Source organism: Eurytemora carolleeae, unplaced genomic scaffold, assembly GCF_000591075.1.
Source record: "Eurytemora carolleeae unplaced genomic scaffold, Eaff_2.0 scaffold1039, whole genome shotgun sequence".
Taxonomy (NCBI): domain Eukaryota; kingdom Metazoa; phylum Arthropoda; class Copepoda; order Calanoida; family Temoridae; genus Eurytemora; species Eurytemora carolleeae.
In genome coordinates, this window is record NW_019396937.1 from 118,537 (window position 1) to 137,336 (window position 18,800).

The window sequence follows — 18,800 nt, forward strand, 5'->3', positions numbered from 1 at the left end:
TACTTTGAGTTCGTTTTTCTCTGATGGCGTGTCTGTTTGTGTACAATAAACAAAACCGGCTGAACCGAGAAAGCTATTGCCCGTAAAAAATGTTACAAAAAGCAGCAAATCCACGAATTTTACTTTCTTACAAAATTTGAGAAAAAACGTGAATATAAAGAAAGTGGGGCGCTAAGTGCGAAGCTTCGACCCCTGAAAGCCAAGTAATATATGAACAAGAGTAATTAGGCAAACCCCGTTTTAAATATACTGAAATACAGACCCCCCCCCCACCCCTGGGAACTATGCTTGTTATAAAACTGATGTGTCGGCAGACTGTACAGGAACCATCTAATCATCTAATCAGACAACAATTCCGGGTATTCAACCTTATCTACATTTCAGGGGGGGGGGGGATCAAGGGGGAATAATTGAACTAAATAATCCGTGTTTAATTAAATTGAAATATTTTTCGAAGATGTCAGAAAAATTGTATAAAATCTACTCACATATTCCCAGTTTGTGCTGCCACAGAAGAGCAGTCTCCCGCATTCCGGATCCAACTTAGCTTTCTTCGCGCCATTTTCACCTTCGCCATTTTCTTCGTCCTCAGCTGGACGTTTCTCCATCTCTGAAACAGGTCATAGACATCTCTAGACAAGCTTGGGTCAATTGTGGTCATCGACATCGACATTTAAGACTATCTTGAACATAAACAAAGTCGGGGTTAGACATCTTTTAAAACACGAGTCAATAGGGGCAAGAGTATAGTTTGGTTTCTTATTTTTGAAACAACAATTTTAGAAAATTGCTTTTTCCAATTAAAATATCGATTATATAGAATGTAAATTTTCCTCACATCTTAACAATGTAAATTTATAGAAATTTTTCAATATAGCTCAGAAATGCTGATCTTGTTGGATTTGGAGAAATGTGAAAGAAAAATATCAAATACAAAAACATAAAACCTTAGTTCTAGGCAATAGGAGTAACTTTATGTCTATTACATTTGCAAAAATATTTACAAAAACAAAGTTTTTCAATTAACAATACTTAAAAAACGAATATTTCAGAATAAAAAGGTGACTATACTAGCCAACGTTTATTTGATTGCTTCTAAATACATGTATAAATATATTCAATAAGTCGCGTAAAAATGTATAAATGCCCGAGTCGAAACAAACTATAGCAATGGGTCATCTCATCAATAGTTTAAAAACAAGCAAAAGGGCAAGTTTAGAGTCTATAAACAGAATAGGGAAACTAGTTTTAAATCTCATCGATTGTTGAAAATCAAATTTATCACGTTTTATAGACGTTATTTTTCACTAAAACAAGTGAAATGCAGTTCAATCAATATCGATTAAATATGATGGACAGCTCGATCATCAATTAACGATCGGAGTGTTTATAACACTGTGCGCAAACCACTCATGGCGTAGATCGACGGGAATGTGCCTGATGTTATTCTGGATGCCGAACTCGGGGTCCACCCACTGGCATGGATTGAAGAACCTCGTCAAGGATCTGTAGAGCTCTATGGAGATGAACCTGAAAAATGTTAACAAATTATAAAAAGGGACTAGACAAGCAATTTTGTTTGGACGTGCAACCAAGGGAATTCAATGGTCAAATCAATGAAATTTAGAAATAATAAAGTTGTTTCTTTTTTTCTAAATCGTTCCTCCTATTTTTAGTGTATTGGCTAACGTTGCACTAACATTTTTCCAGTACGCTTACTGTACCAAGTACACTGTACCAAGTATACTGTACCAAGTATACTATACCAAGTATACTGTACCAAGTATACTGTACCAAGTATACTGTACCAAGTACACAGTACCAAGTACACTGTACCAAGTATACTGTACAAAGCATACAGTACCAAGTACACTGTACCAAGTTTACTGTGATAAGTATACTTACCAAGTATACTGTACAAGGTATACTATACCAAGTATACTATACCAAGTACACTGTACCAAGTATATTGGACCACGTGTACTGAACACAGTACACAGTACACTGTACATCTCAACTTTTCAGTGGGAATAAGCTACTGATGACATCGGATTTCGTTTTTTAAAAAGGTGCTTTTATAATAACCAGAAAACGCTCATTGTTACATAAATCCAAAATTTCCAGAAAAAGAAATTTAAATATTTAAGGATGAAGAGAGGAAAAAATGTAATTATTTGTCAAAAACAACGTACCATTTACAATATTAAATTTGTCGTCATTTTATCCTTCAACAATATCATCAATTTTATTTTTAACTTTAAATGAAAATTAGAAATTTTGAATTGGATTGAAATTAGGAAATTTAAGCCTAAGAATTGACATTAAATCTAGTTCTTAGTATTTAACTAAATTGTGACCAACGTGTTAGTGCACATGGCCACCTACGTGTAAACGAACATTGACACGTAATCATTGCCGCTTGATTGAACAAAAACGTGTTTAGCAACGTGTAAATGAACATTAACACATATCTAACTGGGTGTAAATGAACAAATACATGTATACATAACACACAAGCGTGTAGCTAACATACATTGTGAAAACAAAAGTGTTCACTGAAGTATACATGAACGCAAAACCGTGTTTAAAAATATTAACGATTTTTCACGAAGTTTAACACATAGAAAACAACATAACACGTGTTCAATAACGTGTCCATGTATCGTACCTTCACGAGACCATTGAATCTTGTCTTATTCTAAACCGATTAGTTTTCCTAATAGGACTTAGTTCAGATCAAAAATCATTCCCAATAAATGTTATTTTCTTTATGAAATTATTGCAGATCTGCAGATGGTTTTCCACGTAGTTCAAATAAATCATTTGAATCAAATTCTTACAGTTGGGAACATCTGTCAATTTAAAATTGAAAAATATCCACTTTATAAATAGGGGCCAATTATTTCGACTTATTAAGTAAATAAATCTATGGCGTTCAATTATGAATAAGACCTACTTACGTTTCTGCAAACAAATGCTCAAATTTACAAAACGATATTAGATCAAAGACAAGTAAGTGGTAGTAAGATTTAGCTACAAAGCCTAAGAAAATGTAGCCTCCGCCCCCCCCCCCGTTGTAAATATTAGCTATAACGATAAAACCTTAGTATAGATCCCTAACATGAGACGTAATCTTACCTCTACCCAACAAGGGGTTTCTTTTATAGATTTCCTGTTATAATCTGGACCCCAGCCCTTCACAAATGACATCCTAAAATCCAACAGAAAAATTAAATATTTGGTCCAAAAATAATCCTACTTATATTAATTTAGTAGATTTTCAACATATCCAAGACTTTATTTCCGTTAAATTAAGAGAGTCTAAATTTTCAAATAATTCTCAAATTAAGTTAAAAATTTAGAAATTTGGACAGATTTGACTCCTCGGATCCGAATTGGAATATGAGAAAATGCTAATTCAAAATAAACTGATTTTTTAAATATATATATATACAGAAAGTTATACTCATACAATAAGAGATAATTTTTCATAATCGTTTTAAGATTTCCTTCAGTCATATATATGATGTTGTCAAATTTTAAATAAAGTTTTATATATAATATAAATACAATTTATTTAAATTTTTCCTCACCTTAAAATGCAGGGTCTTCTTAAGTCATCAACACCGATTCCAGCCGCAGCGCTCAGAGAAATCGCCGGCGCAATACCACCGATCCCACCGTCCGGTAACCGGCCCGCCACCGCGGCAGCTTGGGCGGCGGCAGCAGCCTGGGCGGTTGCCGCTTGCTGCTGCATTTGGCGGTAACATTGACGTAGGTCAAACACCTGATTTAACAGGTCATAGTTGTGGTCATGATCATGCTCAAACAATCAATTGCTACTAGAACACTGGAAAAATAATTACCCCCCCCCCCCCCCAAAAAAAAAATCAACATTAACTGCACTGAGCTCCAAATCGACCCAAAAGGTCGACCTTGTGTGACTTAAAAAATTTCTTCCACTTCTACATTAATAATGATTTAAGGGGTCAGAATCCGATTTTACATAAATTTTAACACACATGGGGTACCCACTAGAACACTGCAAAAAAAAAATCAACATTAACTGCACTGAGCTCCAAATCGACCCAAAAGGTCGACCTTGTGTGACTAAAAAAATTTCTTTGCAATGATTCCTATAATGTTTTAGAGGGTCAGAATCCGATTTTACATAAATTTTAACACACATGGGGTACCCGAAAATGGCCAAAAATTTAAAATGACCAAAATCATGTTAAAAATGTGTTGAATCAAAAACATTTACTTTTAATGACCCCCCAAAACATGCTGAAAATATAAAGGGGCATAAAATTTAGTCTTTGTATAAGTCTTATATCAAAAGAGTTATTGACAAATATAAAGGTTTCGTCCGTAATCTGAATTTTTATTTTAGCAAAACGTGAATTAGCGGAAAATAGATAGTTTTAAAGCCAAAATATGAAATTAATAACCAACTTTAATGAAATATAAAGGAGGAAGAGGAAGATTATATATTGACTATTGCAAATAACGGCTCCGGGCCTCACAGTTCGGAAGAGTGCTGCGTCGAGTTGCTCATGATGTAATCTATATTATCAAAAATTTTTACTCATCGTTTACCTCAGTTCTCATTTTCTTTAATCATTCATCATTTTTAAATCCACTTCTTTTATGTCTTTAATTTTTTCCTTTTATTTGGTTGTTTTTATCTCTTTTTCCTTTTTCTCATTTTAACTATTTCATTCTAATGTTTTCCATTTCACTGTGTTTGTCTTGTTCATAATCTTTTGTTTATTCTATTTTCATCCTTTTAATCTCATGTTCCTTTCTTTAACACATTTTTTTCATACGCTTTCTGCAGATATTTGGTTCAAAGTGCAAATCTTCAATTTATATAATTTTCTTTCTAACTTCTTTTGATAATTTTTTAAAAATTGTATTTTTAATTTTAGTTTATTTGAAATATTTGAATAACTTATCAATTTAATTTTTACTCTCACATCGATTTTTATTAATAATTCCTCATGTATGTTCTCAATTGATATTTTAATTATCATATAAATTAATAAAAATTGCCGATACCTTGAATTTTATTCGACTTATTGTAAAATTTAGTATCGATGACCCCAGTTATTCATAGAATATTTTGGGGGGTTGGAGAAACAAGATTTTTTGATCAAATCAATAATTTGCATACTTTTGGCCATTTTTTATTTCGAGCATGCATTTTTGGGACCACCAAGTGTGTTCAGATTTGTGTGAGATCGGATTCTGACCCCCTAAACCATTATAGAAGTTATCGTAAAGAAAATTTTTAAGTCACACAAGGTCAACCTTTTGGGTCGATTTAGAGCACAGTGACAGGCTTTCCCTCTTAACTTCCATATTCTCAGAAAAGATAGGGCAGAGTTAATTTCAAGCGAAACTGACACGTTAAAGTTAAGTGAATCAGGAAAAATAGTATTATAAAATTTTAATTCAGAGAAAAGAAATAAAACAATTTAAACCTAACGGAAATAGTTAAATTCTTTTGTACATTTCTTCTCCGCATGAAGGATTTAAATTTTTGAAAAGAAATGAAATCCTAATCCACTTAAAGCTTGCAACTTTTAATGCCAAGCAATATGAAACTTTCTGCAGACGTCGGCAGCTTCTAGGGATGGGGAGATTTTTTGGTTATGAAGACGAGAGGACAAATGTGGGTTTTCCAGCGTGGAAGCAGTGGTTTATTAAAACCATCGTTCTGAACAAAATACACCAAACAATATTTTAGAAACCGCTAAAAAACTGTCAATATTTTGATTAAACACATATGGTATTCTAAAGATGTAATCGTACAACTATTTGATTTGAATCTTCATGACAGAAACAAATCTGTAGAACTAAAGGGACAAAACCAGACCGAAAAATAAACACCTACTTTATGAACTCTGTGAGGTTGGATCATCATCAACATCAAATTGTACAACTATTTATGTTCCTTAGTGTGAGCAAGTGGATATATCTTGTGTACAGCATCTCCCGGGGCCCGGCCTGCCTCCCTGTACAGTAAACAATGAACATAAAAGAAAAATGTACTGCTGAATCAAAGGATAATAATAACTATCAAATATTGATTCATGAATTAAAGTTCATTTAAAAAACATCTTAAACGATTGCTTACCGATCTAAGTAATAGGATTGCACAAACACAGAATGATCGCTGTGGCATCTTATCCACACATCACCTTCACCAACCTTGGAAAAATATTCATTTTTAAATATCCCTATTTTTTTTACACTTTTTGGAATTCTTATTTATTATCATGCAAGTTTTTCAGTTTTCGTAAATTGCACTTAAATGAACATTTATCATTATATTACATTATATTATGTCTTAAAACACGTTCTTTTGGATGGTTCATCATATTTTGAATTATATACTTGTGCCATAAATTAAAAGCAACACAGATAGAATACTAGATGTCGTCTTTTCAAGATATAGGTTTTTCGTTCAAAATAACCCTGAGGTAGAATCCCAAAGGAGTTAAGCGCATGACGAGTAGAACAGACTCTCTCTCTGTCTTGTAATTCAACGTAGCATGCGCACAACTCCTTTAGGCTTCTGCTTTAGGATTATTGTTGGCTAAAAACCCCTGAATTTTGAAAAGACGACATCAAGTGTTGTCTATTCATTTCTATCAAACTATGAATTGTGATCTCTAAATCTAACTCCTATTTCCGATCGATTGAAACCAATAAAAGGTCCATAACAACAATTGATGAAGTTTGAAGTTTATCCGTTATACAAAATAGGACAAAAAATTCTAATACAAGGGTTCTACGCAAAATATGGAAATAAAAGTAAATTAAATGTCTCATTAAACTGAAAATATTGCAGATTTTTTGTGCGACAAACCACGAATTGGTGTCCGTCGATTGGAAATATTAGGTAGATTTTTAAATCAAATCAAATCGAATCGAATCAAATCAAATCGAATCGAATCGAATCGAATCGAATCGAATCGAATCGAATCGAATCGAATCGAATCGAATCAAATCGAATCAAATCAAATCAATTCAAAAGCAAATCTTGATCAATAAAATCGTGTAAACCTGATTAAGTCAGAATCTAACAGAATCTATTTATTTCTATTGAGCTAGTCAACGGTTTAGAGTTTAGAATCGAAAGAAAATACAAAATAATAAAGTAAAAAAGTATTGTATTGTTTTATTGAAGTAAGAAAACATTCGAAAATTTTCACATCTGAATTAATGGACTTGATGTTATACATTTCTGATTTGAAACTTTTTTTCTTATCAAAAACCATATTTACTTTTAACAACGGATATTTTTTTTTATGAATATTTAATTGAAAAATATTCCCCCCCCCCAAAAAAATCATTTTCTCCTTAATTAAGTTATCAAAGTTTGTACAAAAAGTTTAGTTTTATCCCACTGAATTCTGGGAAATAAATTAAGTTTAAGGTTTCACTATTTTGGAGGGTGAAAAGCTTGTCAGTTCATGTTCGATTTTTATCCCCCCCCCCTTCCGCTTATTTTTACGCCACAAAAATGAATTTTTATAATTAAAATAGCTTCTCACCAAATCAAGTTGAATTCCTTTCCCAATATGTAGGCGCGCTTTCTCACTCGCTTCTGTCCTATGCACGTTACTCAGTGCGCCCAAACAAAACCTTCAGAAAAACATTGATAAAAAGAACAAGTAAGAATCTGCTGGTAGAAAATAAAAAAAATTCGTTTGCTGATTTTTGAAATATTAATTTCAACTTAAAAGTAAAATGAATTCAATAAAAATAAAACTAACGAATGAAAGGATGAAAGAATAAATGAATGAATGAATGAAAGGATGAATGAATGAAAGGATGAATGAATGAATGAACAGACCTATTCCCTCCGCTAGGATCTACGTATCCGTCCACCATTACACTTCTCCATCCACTAGGTACCTTGAAGATCTCACCTACCTAGATATATATATCTATCTAAATAATAATTCTTTTCGCTCATATATATAGATTTGTATATTTATACGTTAGCTATAGCTGGCCAAACGGCTGGACCGAATGGGCTGAAATTTTCGAAGGAACCCATGGGTGCCCCAAGGAGTATCATCGGCTAAAAAATTCATTTTTTTTCACAAATATATTTTTTACTCAACAAGAACATTTGACCCTAATTTTACCCTACTCCAAAAAGACATAATTCTAAACTCAACCAACATCAACAACAAACATTACCACTTCCTAGAAATCCGCCTTAAATCCTCAAAAACTAACTCGACCGACAACACACTGATTGACATCCACCCAACCAACAACAAAATCTGTCCTGTAAAAGCATATCTCAATTGGGAAAAATCTACTAACCTACTCCCAACCACTCCAGCTTTCCAACTCTCCTCCGGACTACTTATCACCAAAGATCTACTAAACAAGAAATTGTCTTCCTGGCTCTCCACTCACATAGACCCATCCATGGGAGTAATTTCTGGACACTCCTTCAGAGCAGGATTAGTCTCCATACTTGGAGCAGCAGGTTTCCAAGACTCAGATCTTCAATCCATCGGACGCTGGTCCAGCAGAGCATTCTTACTCTACACGAAACTCCCGAGAACCAAGAGAATGGCCATGGCACAGGCCATGGGAAACATGAACTTTTAATCCTCTATCTCTTTTCGCTATCTCCTAACAAATTAAGTTTCTAATTCTAACCTCCATATGACCTTTACCATGTTTATTATCTCTGTTAAGACAATCCCTTGGGAGCTAACCTTATGTTATTTTAGTCAACCACAGAGCGGAGAAAGCTCTGATGATCTATCTACTACTGGTATTAACCCGATTAGCACCCTAGCTCTAGTTCACTCAGAACTTGAACAGTTCAACAGAAACATTACAACCAGGAACCCGGACAGCTCCATTTACCAGAACCCTATAACAGGATCCTCAATTAGAACCTTTTCTATGGCTGGGAACACTGGTAACTCTACACACCAAACCACTTCAGCAGGACCCTCATTTGGAATCAACGCTCCTACCCAATTGCAGAACTTTACAGCTCTTGGTCCTCACAACCCACCTGATGCTCAAACTAGATCTCAGATCTCCAACGCTTCCAGAAGCAATCAAGTTGGACAAACTACAACTGGAACCTTCGATCTTACAGGTTTTTGTTTATTTATCAACATTTAAATTGCATTTTAATTATAAATGTGAAAACTTGACTTTATCGAACCCTTAATTTGCTGTTACTATAGCTGAAATAGTTGTAGTATTATATTTATATTTTTATAACGCACACTCACTTAGCTATATATATAAAGCTCAATTATACTTATCTCACTATATATATTAATACTCTAATCTTTATCAGATCAAAACCACGGAGATCCTTCACTTACAAGAACCAGATTTGCTCCCCCTATTCAAACCTCTACCGCTACAAGAGCTACTCACACCAGAATAGGTAGCTTATAAAAATTTTATTTTTATTTATTTAAATAGGCTTATCTGATAATTTAGACTAATACTAAACTTCCATACAATAGGAAATATTCTGTTGATGAAAAGATAACACTTTACATTTAATGTTCTCCAAAAATTTAATCTTAACTAATTTCAATTAACACTAGTAACTACTAACTGTTAATTTACTATTATTAGATCGAAATACCAGAGATCTACCACGATCCGAAGTTTTACCATCTAACCCTGGAGGATTTAGTTCAACCAGACTAGTTACAACAGAGATCCCTACAGATCTAGGTATTTCACCTACATATTGCATCAAGTTTCCTTTTATCATTAATTCGATCTAGTCAATAATTACCTATTTACCACTAAAACCCTATTTTATCAGATTCTGATATCGGAGAACCAGAGCCTATCCTCCACCCTAGAACAACCTTGAACCACCAAAAGAAACGAAAGAAGAAAGATAAGAAAAAAAAGAGTAAGAAGAAGAAAGCCTCATCTTCCTCTAGTAGCTCTAGCTCTAGCTCTAACTCCTCCAGTTCTGATGACTCTGATGACGACTCCAACTGGTTCATGATGAGGACAATCTGGCCCTTAGAAAAACGCCCGGCAGCTTTACAACACAAAGATTCCTTCAACAGAATGAACCTTGATCACCTGATCTCCCTAGCAAGACTAGATAAGGATAATTCTAAATCGATCAAAAATGATTTCTCTTCTTCATATTCTAAGGATAAAAAACCAAGATCCACTAAATTCAAAGTAGGCAAAGATGACTGCTTTAAACACCTACATGATGCCAGGTTTCTGAGATACCCTCTGGGAGACATGAAGAAATGGTGGCGCAGGATTCCAAGATCTAGATCTCATATCTTCAAAAATCTCCCCCTTCAATTCTCTGGAGCAAACAACAAGATCTCCCCCAAGACCATTCAACTAATGCATGATCGAGCTGAAATCCTAACCTTCAAGATGTTCCACACGGGAAATGTTAATGTGTCTTCTAAACCTATAAATAGAGTGGAGAAAAGAGAAGAAGACCAGGTACATTCAACCCTAGATTTCAATTGGGAGGCTCCAACTTCCTTAAGCCAGGTCACAGATGCACTACACAATTATTGTTCTGCTCTCCAGTTCCTCTGGCCCTACGACCCTACAGGAATAATACTCATGAGGATCATAAATAAGTACAATTTTTTCTCTGCAGCTCATTCATTATCAGAGAGAGTCAATCTGGTCTCAACTTTCTTCAATGCTGTTCTATGTGAAAACGCAGCCAGGGCTAGCAGGAAAGAACTGATCATGAGCTTCGCGGAACAGGAGGACTGTATCAAGTCAGTACTAACTTCTGCAGGACTCAACAACTCTGTACCAGCGGGTAGAAATTTCAGCAACGACCAACAGAAGGTAAAATTCCAACAAACTAGGCCGAACTACAGCTCCAGCGCTCCACCCAGTTCATCCAACAGCTCTAGCTCCTCGTTCTCCAACAGATCCAAGGTAGTACTTTACAATGGTATTCCCATCTGTTTTGCTTATAATAATGGCTCATGCAAGAACACTCGTTCACCAGCAGGTTGCAAAGATTCCAAAAACCGAGACCTCGCGCATGTTTGCAACAAATTCCTGGACAAAGCTAACACTCACTGCTTCGACAAACATTCCCAGAACATATATACTAGATTCGGAAATTTGTCAATCAGCTCTCTAAATATTTAATTTGGTCTAGAAATCAAGATTAGTCTTCTCAACAGACGTAATTAGTTACAATTAAAGAGACAAGTCTATGCAATTAGATAATTTGAACATTAAATTAAACTTTGCATACTTCTAGTTTAACCTTCAATAATTACATATAGAACTCTTTTTTAATATAATGACAATTTAAGTAATCCTCCAGATATCGAAGTATACATATAATCCGAAACAATTAAGCTGGATAAGAAGGAAAGTTATAAGTCGAATTTTCAGTATAGCTAATGCTGCGTACGCACGATCATACTCCTCCAATTTCTCATTTATTACATTCAACTATCTACATTTACAGCAGTTTATCAATAAGTTAATTATCCATCCGTTACTGAGGATTCATATATTGCATTAAAATGCAGTCTACAGAGGACATTGGTCAAATTATCAGTTATTATTTGGAAATTAACTTTAAGTATTAGTTTTATTTCTTTGGTTTATCGTATAGTAGGACGACATCCAATTAAAAGTCCGCGCGGCATTTCATCTCTATAGCGCATTACAACTAACCTATGAAAGTTAATCTCTACAATAATAACTCTTAATAACGGCGATCGCGTTTATTATTATCGAATACTATGAATCATAAGAGTTCATTTAAATACAATAACGGTTATTTCTACTAGATATTAGCTGGGTGGTGTCACAACGACTGGTATCACTCAAACAGCTCACAAATAGGATCCTAGCCACACCCATCCCGGACCTACCACCACCAAAAGTTTTCAAACCTAAATATGACATCCCTCAGCTGCACTCTTATAAATCAAACCCTGATAGTGAATTTTGGAATCAATTTCCTAAGAACTACTCACAGCCGGCAAAATCCATGGTTAATCATCATATTTTAAAATCCTTGGCGCTGGAATCCAATTTTCGCGACGTGATCTTGCTCGAAACCATCTGCAAAGACCTACACACCGGAGCTAATATTGGATGCTCCGGTGCCTCCAGACTGGCTTCAACTTCTACGAACACACCTAGTGCTTTCGAATTCGGCCCACACGTTACGGACGCCATTGCTGACTGGATACATAAGGGTTTAAGAAAAATAATTTTCCCATGTAAAAATCCCGTGTTCATCTCGTGAAATAAACTCAGGTTTTCACCGTGTAAAAACTCGGTCCTAGACCCGTGATCTAATCGTCGACAATCACCTCGACAACACGTAAATTATCATGGGATATTGACGGGTCACTCGTGTGAAATAAACCAAATAATCTTGTGTTCTTCACGGGTTTTTGTTTGTTGGGATCATCCTCAACCTTAGTGCCCCTTTGGGACAAGCTGTGAACGAAGGAATAAATCCTATGGACTTTCCAACCGTTATGTCTTCAACAAATAAATGGCTTAAAGCTCTACACCTGGCTGGCAGAAATGCTGAAATGTGCAAGATCGACTGGTCAGATGCTTATAAACATATAGCTGTATCCCTTGAGGATACCAACTTACAGTGGTTTACTTGGCTGGGCATGGGTTTCAAGGAACTATGCCTTATCTTTGGCGGTGCCAGCAGCGCAGGAATTTTTGATAGATTAGCAAAAGTTGTCGTTCACATTGTCGCACACAAGTCTAATTTCCCTACCAATAGGATCTGTCAACATCTGGACGACTGCTGTGCTGCAGCCCCCGCCGGTTCCGGTCAACTAGCCCGGTTTGACTCTGTTTTCTATCAAGTCGCTGGGAAACTCGGCATAAAGTTAGCACCCAGAGTGGATCCGGAGAAATCCTTTGGTCCCAACTGTTCCGGGCTTGTGCTTGGAATTTTTTATGATACAAATTCTTGGACTTGGGCACTGAATCATGAGAAACTGTCTCGCTTACTGCATGATCTTAAGGAATTTTTGACAGTCGACTCGCTACCCCAGGAAAGAGTCTGGTCGCTAGTCGGCAAACTTATCCACATTAGACCATTAATCCCTAATGGAAAGTTCAACATGCACCACCTGCTCCAGGCTAACAACAAATCTAAACTTCAGGACTTTCCCTGTCATTTTCTCTAGAGGATTCAAACGCCAAGCACATTTCTGGTTCTCTATGATCAGACTATGCTCTGGTCGTGGCCTTCTTCCAAACCCTTTCTACAAGCTGCCCCGCTGGGCTGTTGACGTCTACACCGACTCTGCTGGCGGCTCCATGTCCTCTGTTGGTTTGGGGGCCGGTGCCGTAACCCCTGGTTGGTGGACCTACCTACCTTGGTCAAGGGCTATTAACCTTGGCCGCCCTGCTCCCAGTGGTCGCTCCCTCAGCAGGTCAATGTCTGCCTTAGAACTTGTTGGACCTCTTGCTGTCCTAGCTGGCGGTTACTCCTGGTGCAAGAATAACTATATCCGAATCTGGGTTGATAACGCCGATTCCATCTTTATTTGGCGCAAGGGTTACAGCACCTCTTGTCCCCTCTCTACCACTCTGGTGGGAGCTATTTCTACTGTGGCTACTGGTCTTTGCTGTTCTGTCGAAATCTGCAAAATTACTCGCTGCTCCGGTACCCTAGCCTCCATGGCTGATGCCTTGTCGAAAGCCGATTTCAACCGGTTTTGGTCTCTAGCTACCACTGCGAACATTTCCCTCCTGGCTGACAATCCATGATCATGAACTGGACTACCCTGATCATGAACTGTAATACCCTGATCATGAACTGGACTACCCTGATCATGAACTGTACTACCATGATCATGAACTGTACTACCATGATCATGAACTGGACTACCGTCCATGATCATAAACTGGACTACCCTGATCATGAACTGGACTACCCTGATCTTGAACTGGACTACCCTGATCATGAACTGGACTACCCTGATCATGAACTGTACTACCATGATCATGAACTGGACTACCCTGATCATGAACTGGACTACCTGTATGGAGAGACCCGAAAGATCAATACCAGGACTGACAACTCTTTCATAATGATACGGGTTCACACAAACAGAATCCGCCTAAATCAACCGACTATCAGTAATAAATAAAAAAATAAAAAATAATTCAGTTTGCGCTTTAGCATTTCAGCGGATGAGATTGAGAATCTATGTGTTTACTAAAGCAAAGTTTCATTTAATGATTTTAACAAAGCAACAAAAAAGTCTGTAAAATATGATAAATATATAAGTTTGGTATTATTTGTAACTATCTTACCTTTAAATCAAAAGCGAATTGGCAGTACTTCACATTCTAACAAATATAAGTTTTGTTATAGTAATACAAAAAATATTATGTCAAGATTAAAAAGTGTATCATGTTATATGATGTAAAAAATACATTTTTTACTATTATCAAAAGTTGATGATTAACCGCCGTTTGACTATCGACCCACGACTCTATTATTTAAAATATTTTTGTTGTTGTTGTAAAATCTATATATTTACTTCTTTAAATGGTTTCGCTTAGCTTAAAAGTATTCCAAAGCACTTTTTCGATAAACTTAAGAAAAAAAAACATTATAAATTTTCCTACTTTGAGTTCGTTTTTATGAAGATCAGGCCATCTCCAGATTCTGGCGTAGATTACATGAGGGAATCCCTTCCTAGTGGCAACCTTAACATAAAATTATGGAAAAAACATCAAAATATCATTTAAACAGCAGTTGAAAAACCAGTACGTGGAACATTTTTGCTCCTGGACCCGGATCCAAGGGGTTCAGAACCCAAAAATGCGAACAAAATTTTTGTTTTGCTCTGAGAACAAAACTCCCAGCTGATAAGAGATTATTAAAGGGACCGTTCACTTATTTGGGTATTTTCAGGGTAAACTAAACAGCCTATTCGCTTTTGATTGGTAACAGTCTTACTTTTCAAAGACAACTGTGGCCTGAGAAAAAGCCGATTTTTCGTTCAGAATCTGAGCAGAAAGGGGCGGTCCCTCTCCGTAGACACTAATTGATGTTTTTTTCAGTAACATCAGCCCAATAACATTTAAATTTATCATATTTTGATGTCATTATGTGTTCGTTATTATGTGCTAAAATATGAAAACTTTTGATATTTGAATTAGAAAGAAATTTACGTTTTTCGTATTAAAACATGTAAAAACATGCATTCAAAGACGACGTCTCTACTACAATGAATTAATCATATCTCGTAATTATATATATTTCTAAATAGATCGTTTATTGCTAAATATCTTTTAATTTTACAAAATTGTCAGAAAATAAAAAAACATGTATATGTAAATGAATGTAAATGTACAATATTGTTACAAATAATATTTTCTTCTATTAAGAATAGCAAAAGGATATAGTTAGCATAGCTGTTTGAATGTTATATCCTGAAATAATACACATAACGGTGTGAGACCATACACAACTAGTAAGGGGAAACCCAGATCAGGAGTACAGTATCTGTAAACAATAAGAAATAATAACAATATCTGAAGGGAGACCGCCCTCAGGGTGCAGCGCATCAACACATGACCTGAAATCCATCCGGGATAGCGCACAATACTAACATATATACAATTTGAAGAAATATCTTTGTTCCGTAGAAATAATTGACATCCTCGTATCAAATAGAAACCATCCAGTGTCAGCTCTGGTTAACCGAGAGAATACTCATAATTTTGCAGAAAAATTATCATTAAATAAAATATGTAAATATGTCAAAATGTCGACATAAAGATGCTCCGAATAAATATAGTGTGATAAATATGAGATATAAATCTAGGAACCCAGCTATAAAATTCATATAAGATGTCGTCAACAAATATCTTATTTTTATTCTGTATTTATTTGTTTATTAGTGTTCTATATCTTTATTTAGGTAAAAACTAGATATTTGTGTGAACCTAGAAGACACATTTGTAAATAGATCAAGTAATTATACAATTCAATTAACCACCAAATACATTTTTGTATTTTATGAACCAGTCTTATCAAGTATCCTTGACATTAAATAACAGATAAAAAGAAAAAAGGTTCTAAAAGAAAGCCATAGAGAAAGTTTCATTTGAAAGTTTCAGGGAACAATTTCAATTTAAATTCTTAACCTTCCTCTCTTTGAGAAATAAAAAGAACAGAAGGCTCGGTGACATATTTGTGACATTTTGTAGGTTAGGAGTGGGGGGGTTAACAAGTTTATTTCAATACACAACAACATGATATAAATTGTAAAATATAAAAAATCCACAGAAATGGTGTGGAACGCCATATATGATATTATTGATATTATATGAAGACGAAAAAACTCTCCCATGGCAGCAACGAGTTTGTTTACTCCNCCCCCCACTAAATTCAGTACAAATTTTAAAAACAAAGGTATGTGGGTTACTGGCATATCATCCTTCATATCAGTGTCCAATAAATTGTTAGAACACTCGAATACTGGATAATGATATCCTACCTAGCTTTCTTACGTTACTTAGTATCCAGTATACTCATGAACACTACAATACTGAATAGTGAATATCCTACCTGGCTATCTAACTTTGTATCCAGTATATTGATAGAACACTAGAATATTTGATATCCTAACTGGCTATCTAACTTAGTATCCAATATAATGTTATTACAATAGCCTACTGGATATCCTACCTGAGCTGAAAACTTTAGAATGAAATATCCAATTGGAAGATAACGTTGCTTCTCTGGAGTTTAAATTCATGTGGAGAACAAGCAATATTTAAACTGGATATTAAGAAAAAGAGTGGTTTAAGCCTTAATCCTGATATCCACCATTCTAAAGTTTTCAGCTCTGGCTATCTAAATCTTAGTATACAATATATCGACAGAACACTAGAATACTCGAATCCTACCTAAGCTGAAAACTTTAGAATGGTGGATATCGAGATTACTAAACCCAAGATTATTTTAAAACGCAATCGATATCCAAGAAAGAAGTTAAAAAATTAACCAATCAGCGTGTGATGTTAAGATTAACATGATTAAATTTTTTTTATTTAAATGCTTTAAAAGCCGGCTTGTGAACAGCTGACTTCATAATTCAATCGGATATTAGTCCAATCGATATAGCATTGTATCTGTAATTGTTATCAAAAGTAACTTTTATACAGTAGAAATATCCAAAAAGAGCATTAAGAAGAAAATCAAAAGCGCGTACATTGCTTAATCAGGTTAAGCGATCGTGATAAAGGATATCTCATTCAGTTTTCAGTTCTAATCTTGTACTTGTATCCTGAAAAGTGTATAAAATTTAAGATTAATATTAATTTTGATTTTTCTCTACTATATCCAAGAAAGAATGGTTTAAGAAGAAAATCAAAATTGTTTCCATTGGATACTCAGATTAAGTAATCAGGATTACGGATATCTTATTCTAAAGTTTCAGCTCTGGCTATCTAAATTAGTTCTATTATAATGTTAAGAACACTAGAATACTGGATATCCTACCTAGCAATCTAACTCATAATATCCAATATATTGATAGAACACTAAAATACTAGATATCCTACCTGACTATCTAACTTAGTATCCAATATATTGATAGAACACTAGAATACTGGATATCCTATCTGACTATCTAACTCATAAAATCCAATATAATGTTAGAACACTATAATATTGGATATCCTACCTGTCTATTTAACTCATAGTATCAAATATAATGATAGAACACTGAAATACTGGATATCCTACCTGGCTATCTAACTCATGGTATCTAATATAATGGTAGAACACAGAAATACTGGATATCCTACCTGGCTATCTAACTCATAGTATCCAATAGAACACCAGAACTCTGGCATCATCATACTAGATATCGGTCCCGCTGAAAAAAAACTTCATAAAATCAACATTTTAAGAATAACATTTCTCTTCGCTTTTTAAAGATTACTCTCCGATCCGTAAATTGTATTTTTATCAACTCTTATCCGACAAATCCATACCTGAAGGTTCAGGAATGCGAGCAGGCGAGGGGGTGGGTGTCCACTGCTCCCCCCTCCCCTCCTCTCTGGTGTAGCTGAGGGTGGCAGGGGCGCTGTATGGGATGGAAGTGCCCGGTGTAGGGGTGGGAACCGAGGGGCTTCGCTCAGGGGCACTTTGTGCTGGAGGAATGGAGGGGGTGGAGGGAGCAGTACTTGGTACACTCCCTGGAGGTTGAAGACCTGGAGGATGGGGGACAGGTCGAGCTCCAGGGGGGGCAGAGCCCCACTGTGGATGGTGGGGCACGGTCTGAGAATCTATCTCCATTCCTCCAGCACTAATAGTTCGCATGTATTCAGGGTCTGCCTTCATCCCGGCATAATTCTAAATAGAAATATTATTTTTTAAATTTCCAAGAGAAGCTCCGAGACCGAACAAATAAAACGCAGTAAAAGTCACGTTATGGCTGGTATCAGGCTAACTAATGGAAAGAGCGGTAAAATAGAGAGAGTTCTAAGAAATAACCATGATGCATTAAATTCGTTCACGTTTAAACTTTTAATTAAAATAATTTAATTCATTTTTTTCTTCGCAATGAGAAATTTTGCAGAATTCGGACATTCATTAAAATGCTTCTAAAAATCCGAACAATATCTAACTATGACCATTAACTGGTCAACTCCTGATCATGATTCTAAGATCATGAAGTGGTCTATCCCTGATCACGAACTGGACTACCCATGATCATGAACTGGTCTACCCCTGATCATGAACTGAT

At 35.5% G+C, this 18,800-nt stretch overlaps 2 protein-coding genes and 1 long non-coding RNA gene across 5 annotated transcripts in view; all 3 read right to left on the reverse strand.

The window, feature by feature from the left end:
- The window catches only part of LOC111710316 (protein RCC2 homolog), a 14,982-nt gene extending 14,349 nt beyond the window's left edge, over positions 1-633 (reverse strand). For all 3 annotated transcript variants that reach the window (XM_023484377.1, XM_023484378.1, XM_023484380.1), the window contains exon 1: positions 489-633. In XM_023484377.1, coding sequence (XP_023340145.1) covers positions 489-608 — 120 coding nt within the window. In that variant the 5' untranslated portion in view covers positions 609-633. The remainder of the gene's footprint in view (positions 1-488) is intronic.
- On the reverse strand, positions 610-18,431 carry LOC111710317 (mothers against decapentaplegic homolog 4). The gene is made up of 9 exons (XM_023484381.1): positions 18,046-18,431; positions 17,857-17,927; positions 7,868-7,947; positions 7,566-7,656; positions 6,143-6,216; positions 5,960-6,020; positions 3,594-3,787; positions 3,139-3,211; positions 610-1,530 (listed from the first exon to the last, which is right to left on the reverse strand). The coding sequence occupies exons 1-9, from the start codon at positions 18,392-18,394 to the stop codon at positions 1,444-1,446; spliced, it is 1,080 nt and encodes a 359-aa protein (XP_023340149.1). The 5' UTR covers positions 18,395-18,431; the 3' UTR covers positions 610-1,443.
- On the reverse strand, positions 14,066-14,769 carry LOC111710318 (uncharacterized). The gene is made up of 3 exons (XR_002767033.1): positions 14,662-14,769; positions 14,344-14,379; positions 14,066-14,147 (listed from the first exon to the last, which is right to left on the reverse strand). It is a non-coding gene; the product is annotated as an uncharacterized LOC111710318 (long non-coding RNA).
- Positions 18,432-18,800: the final 369 nt, after the last annotated feature.

Bases quoted from the DNA above. Each gene is read 5' to 3' on its own strand.
- LOC111710317 (XM_023484381.1), bottom strand. From the start codon at position 18,394: ATGAAGGCAGACCCTGAATACATGCGAACTATTAGTGCTGGAGGAATG. The intron at 7,948-17,856 runs GTAGGATATCCA...ATATATATCTAG, and splicing joins ACTATGAGTTAGATAGCCAG to GTAGGTGAGATCTTCAAGGT. The intron at 1,531-3,138 runs GTAAGATTACGT...AACATTTTTCAG, and splicing joins AAACCCCTTGTTGGGTAGAG to GTTCATCTCCATAGAGCTCT.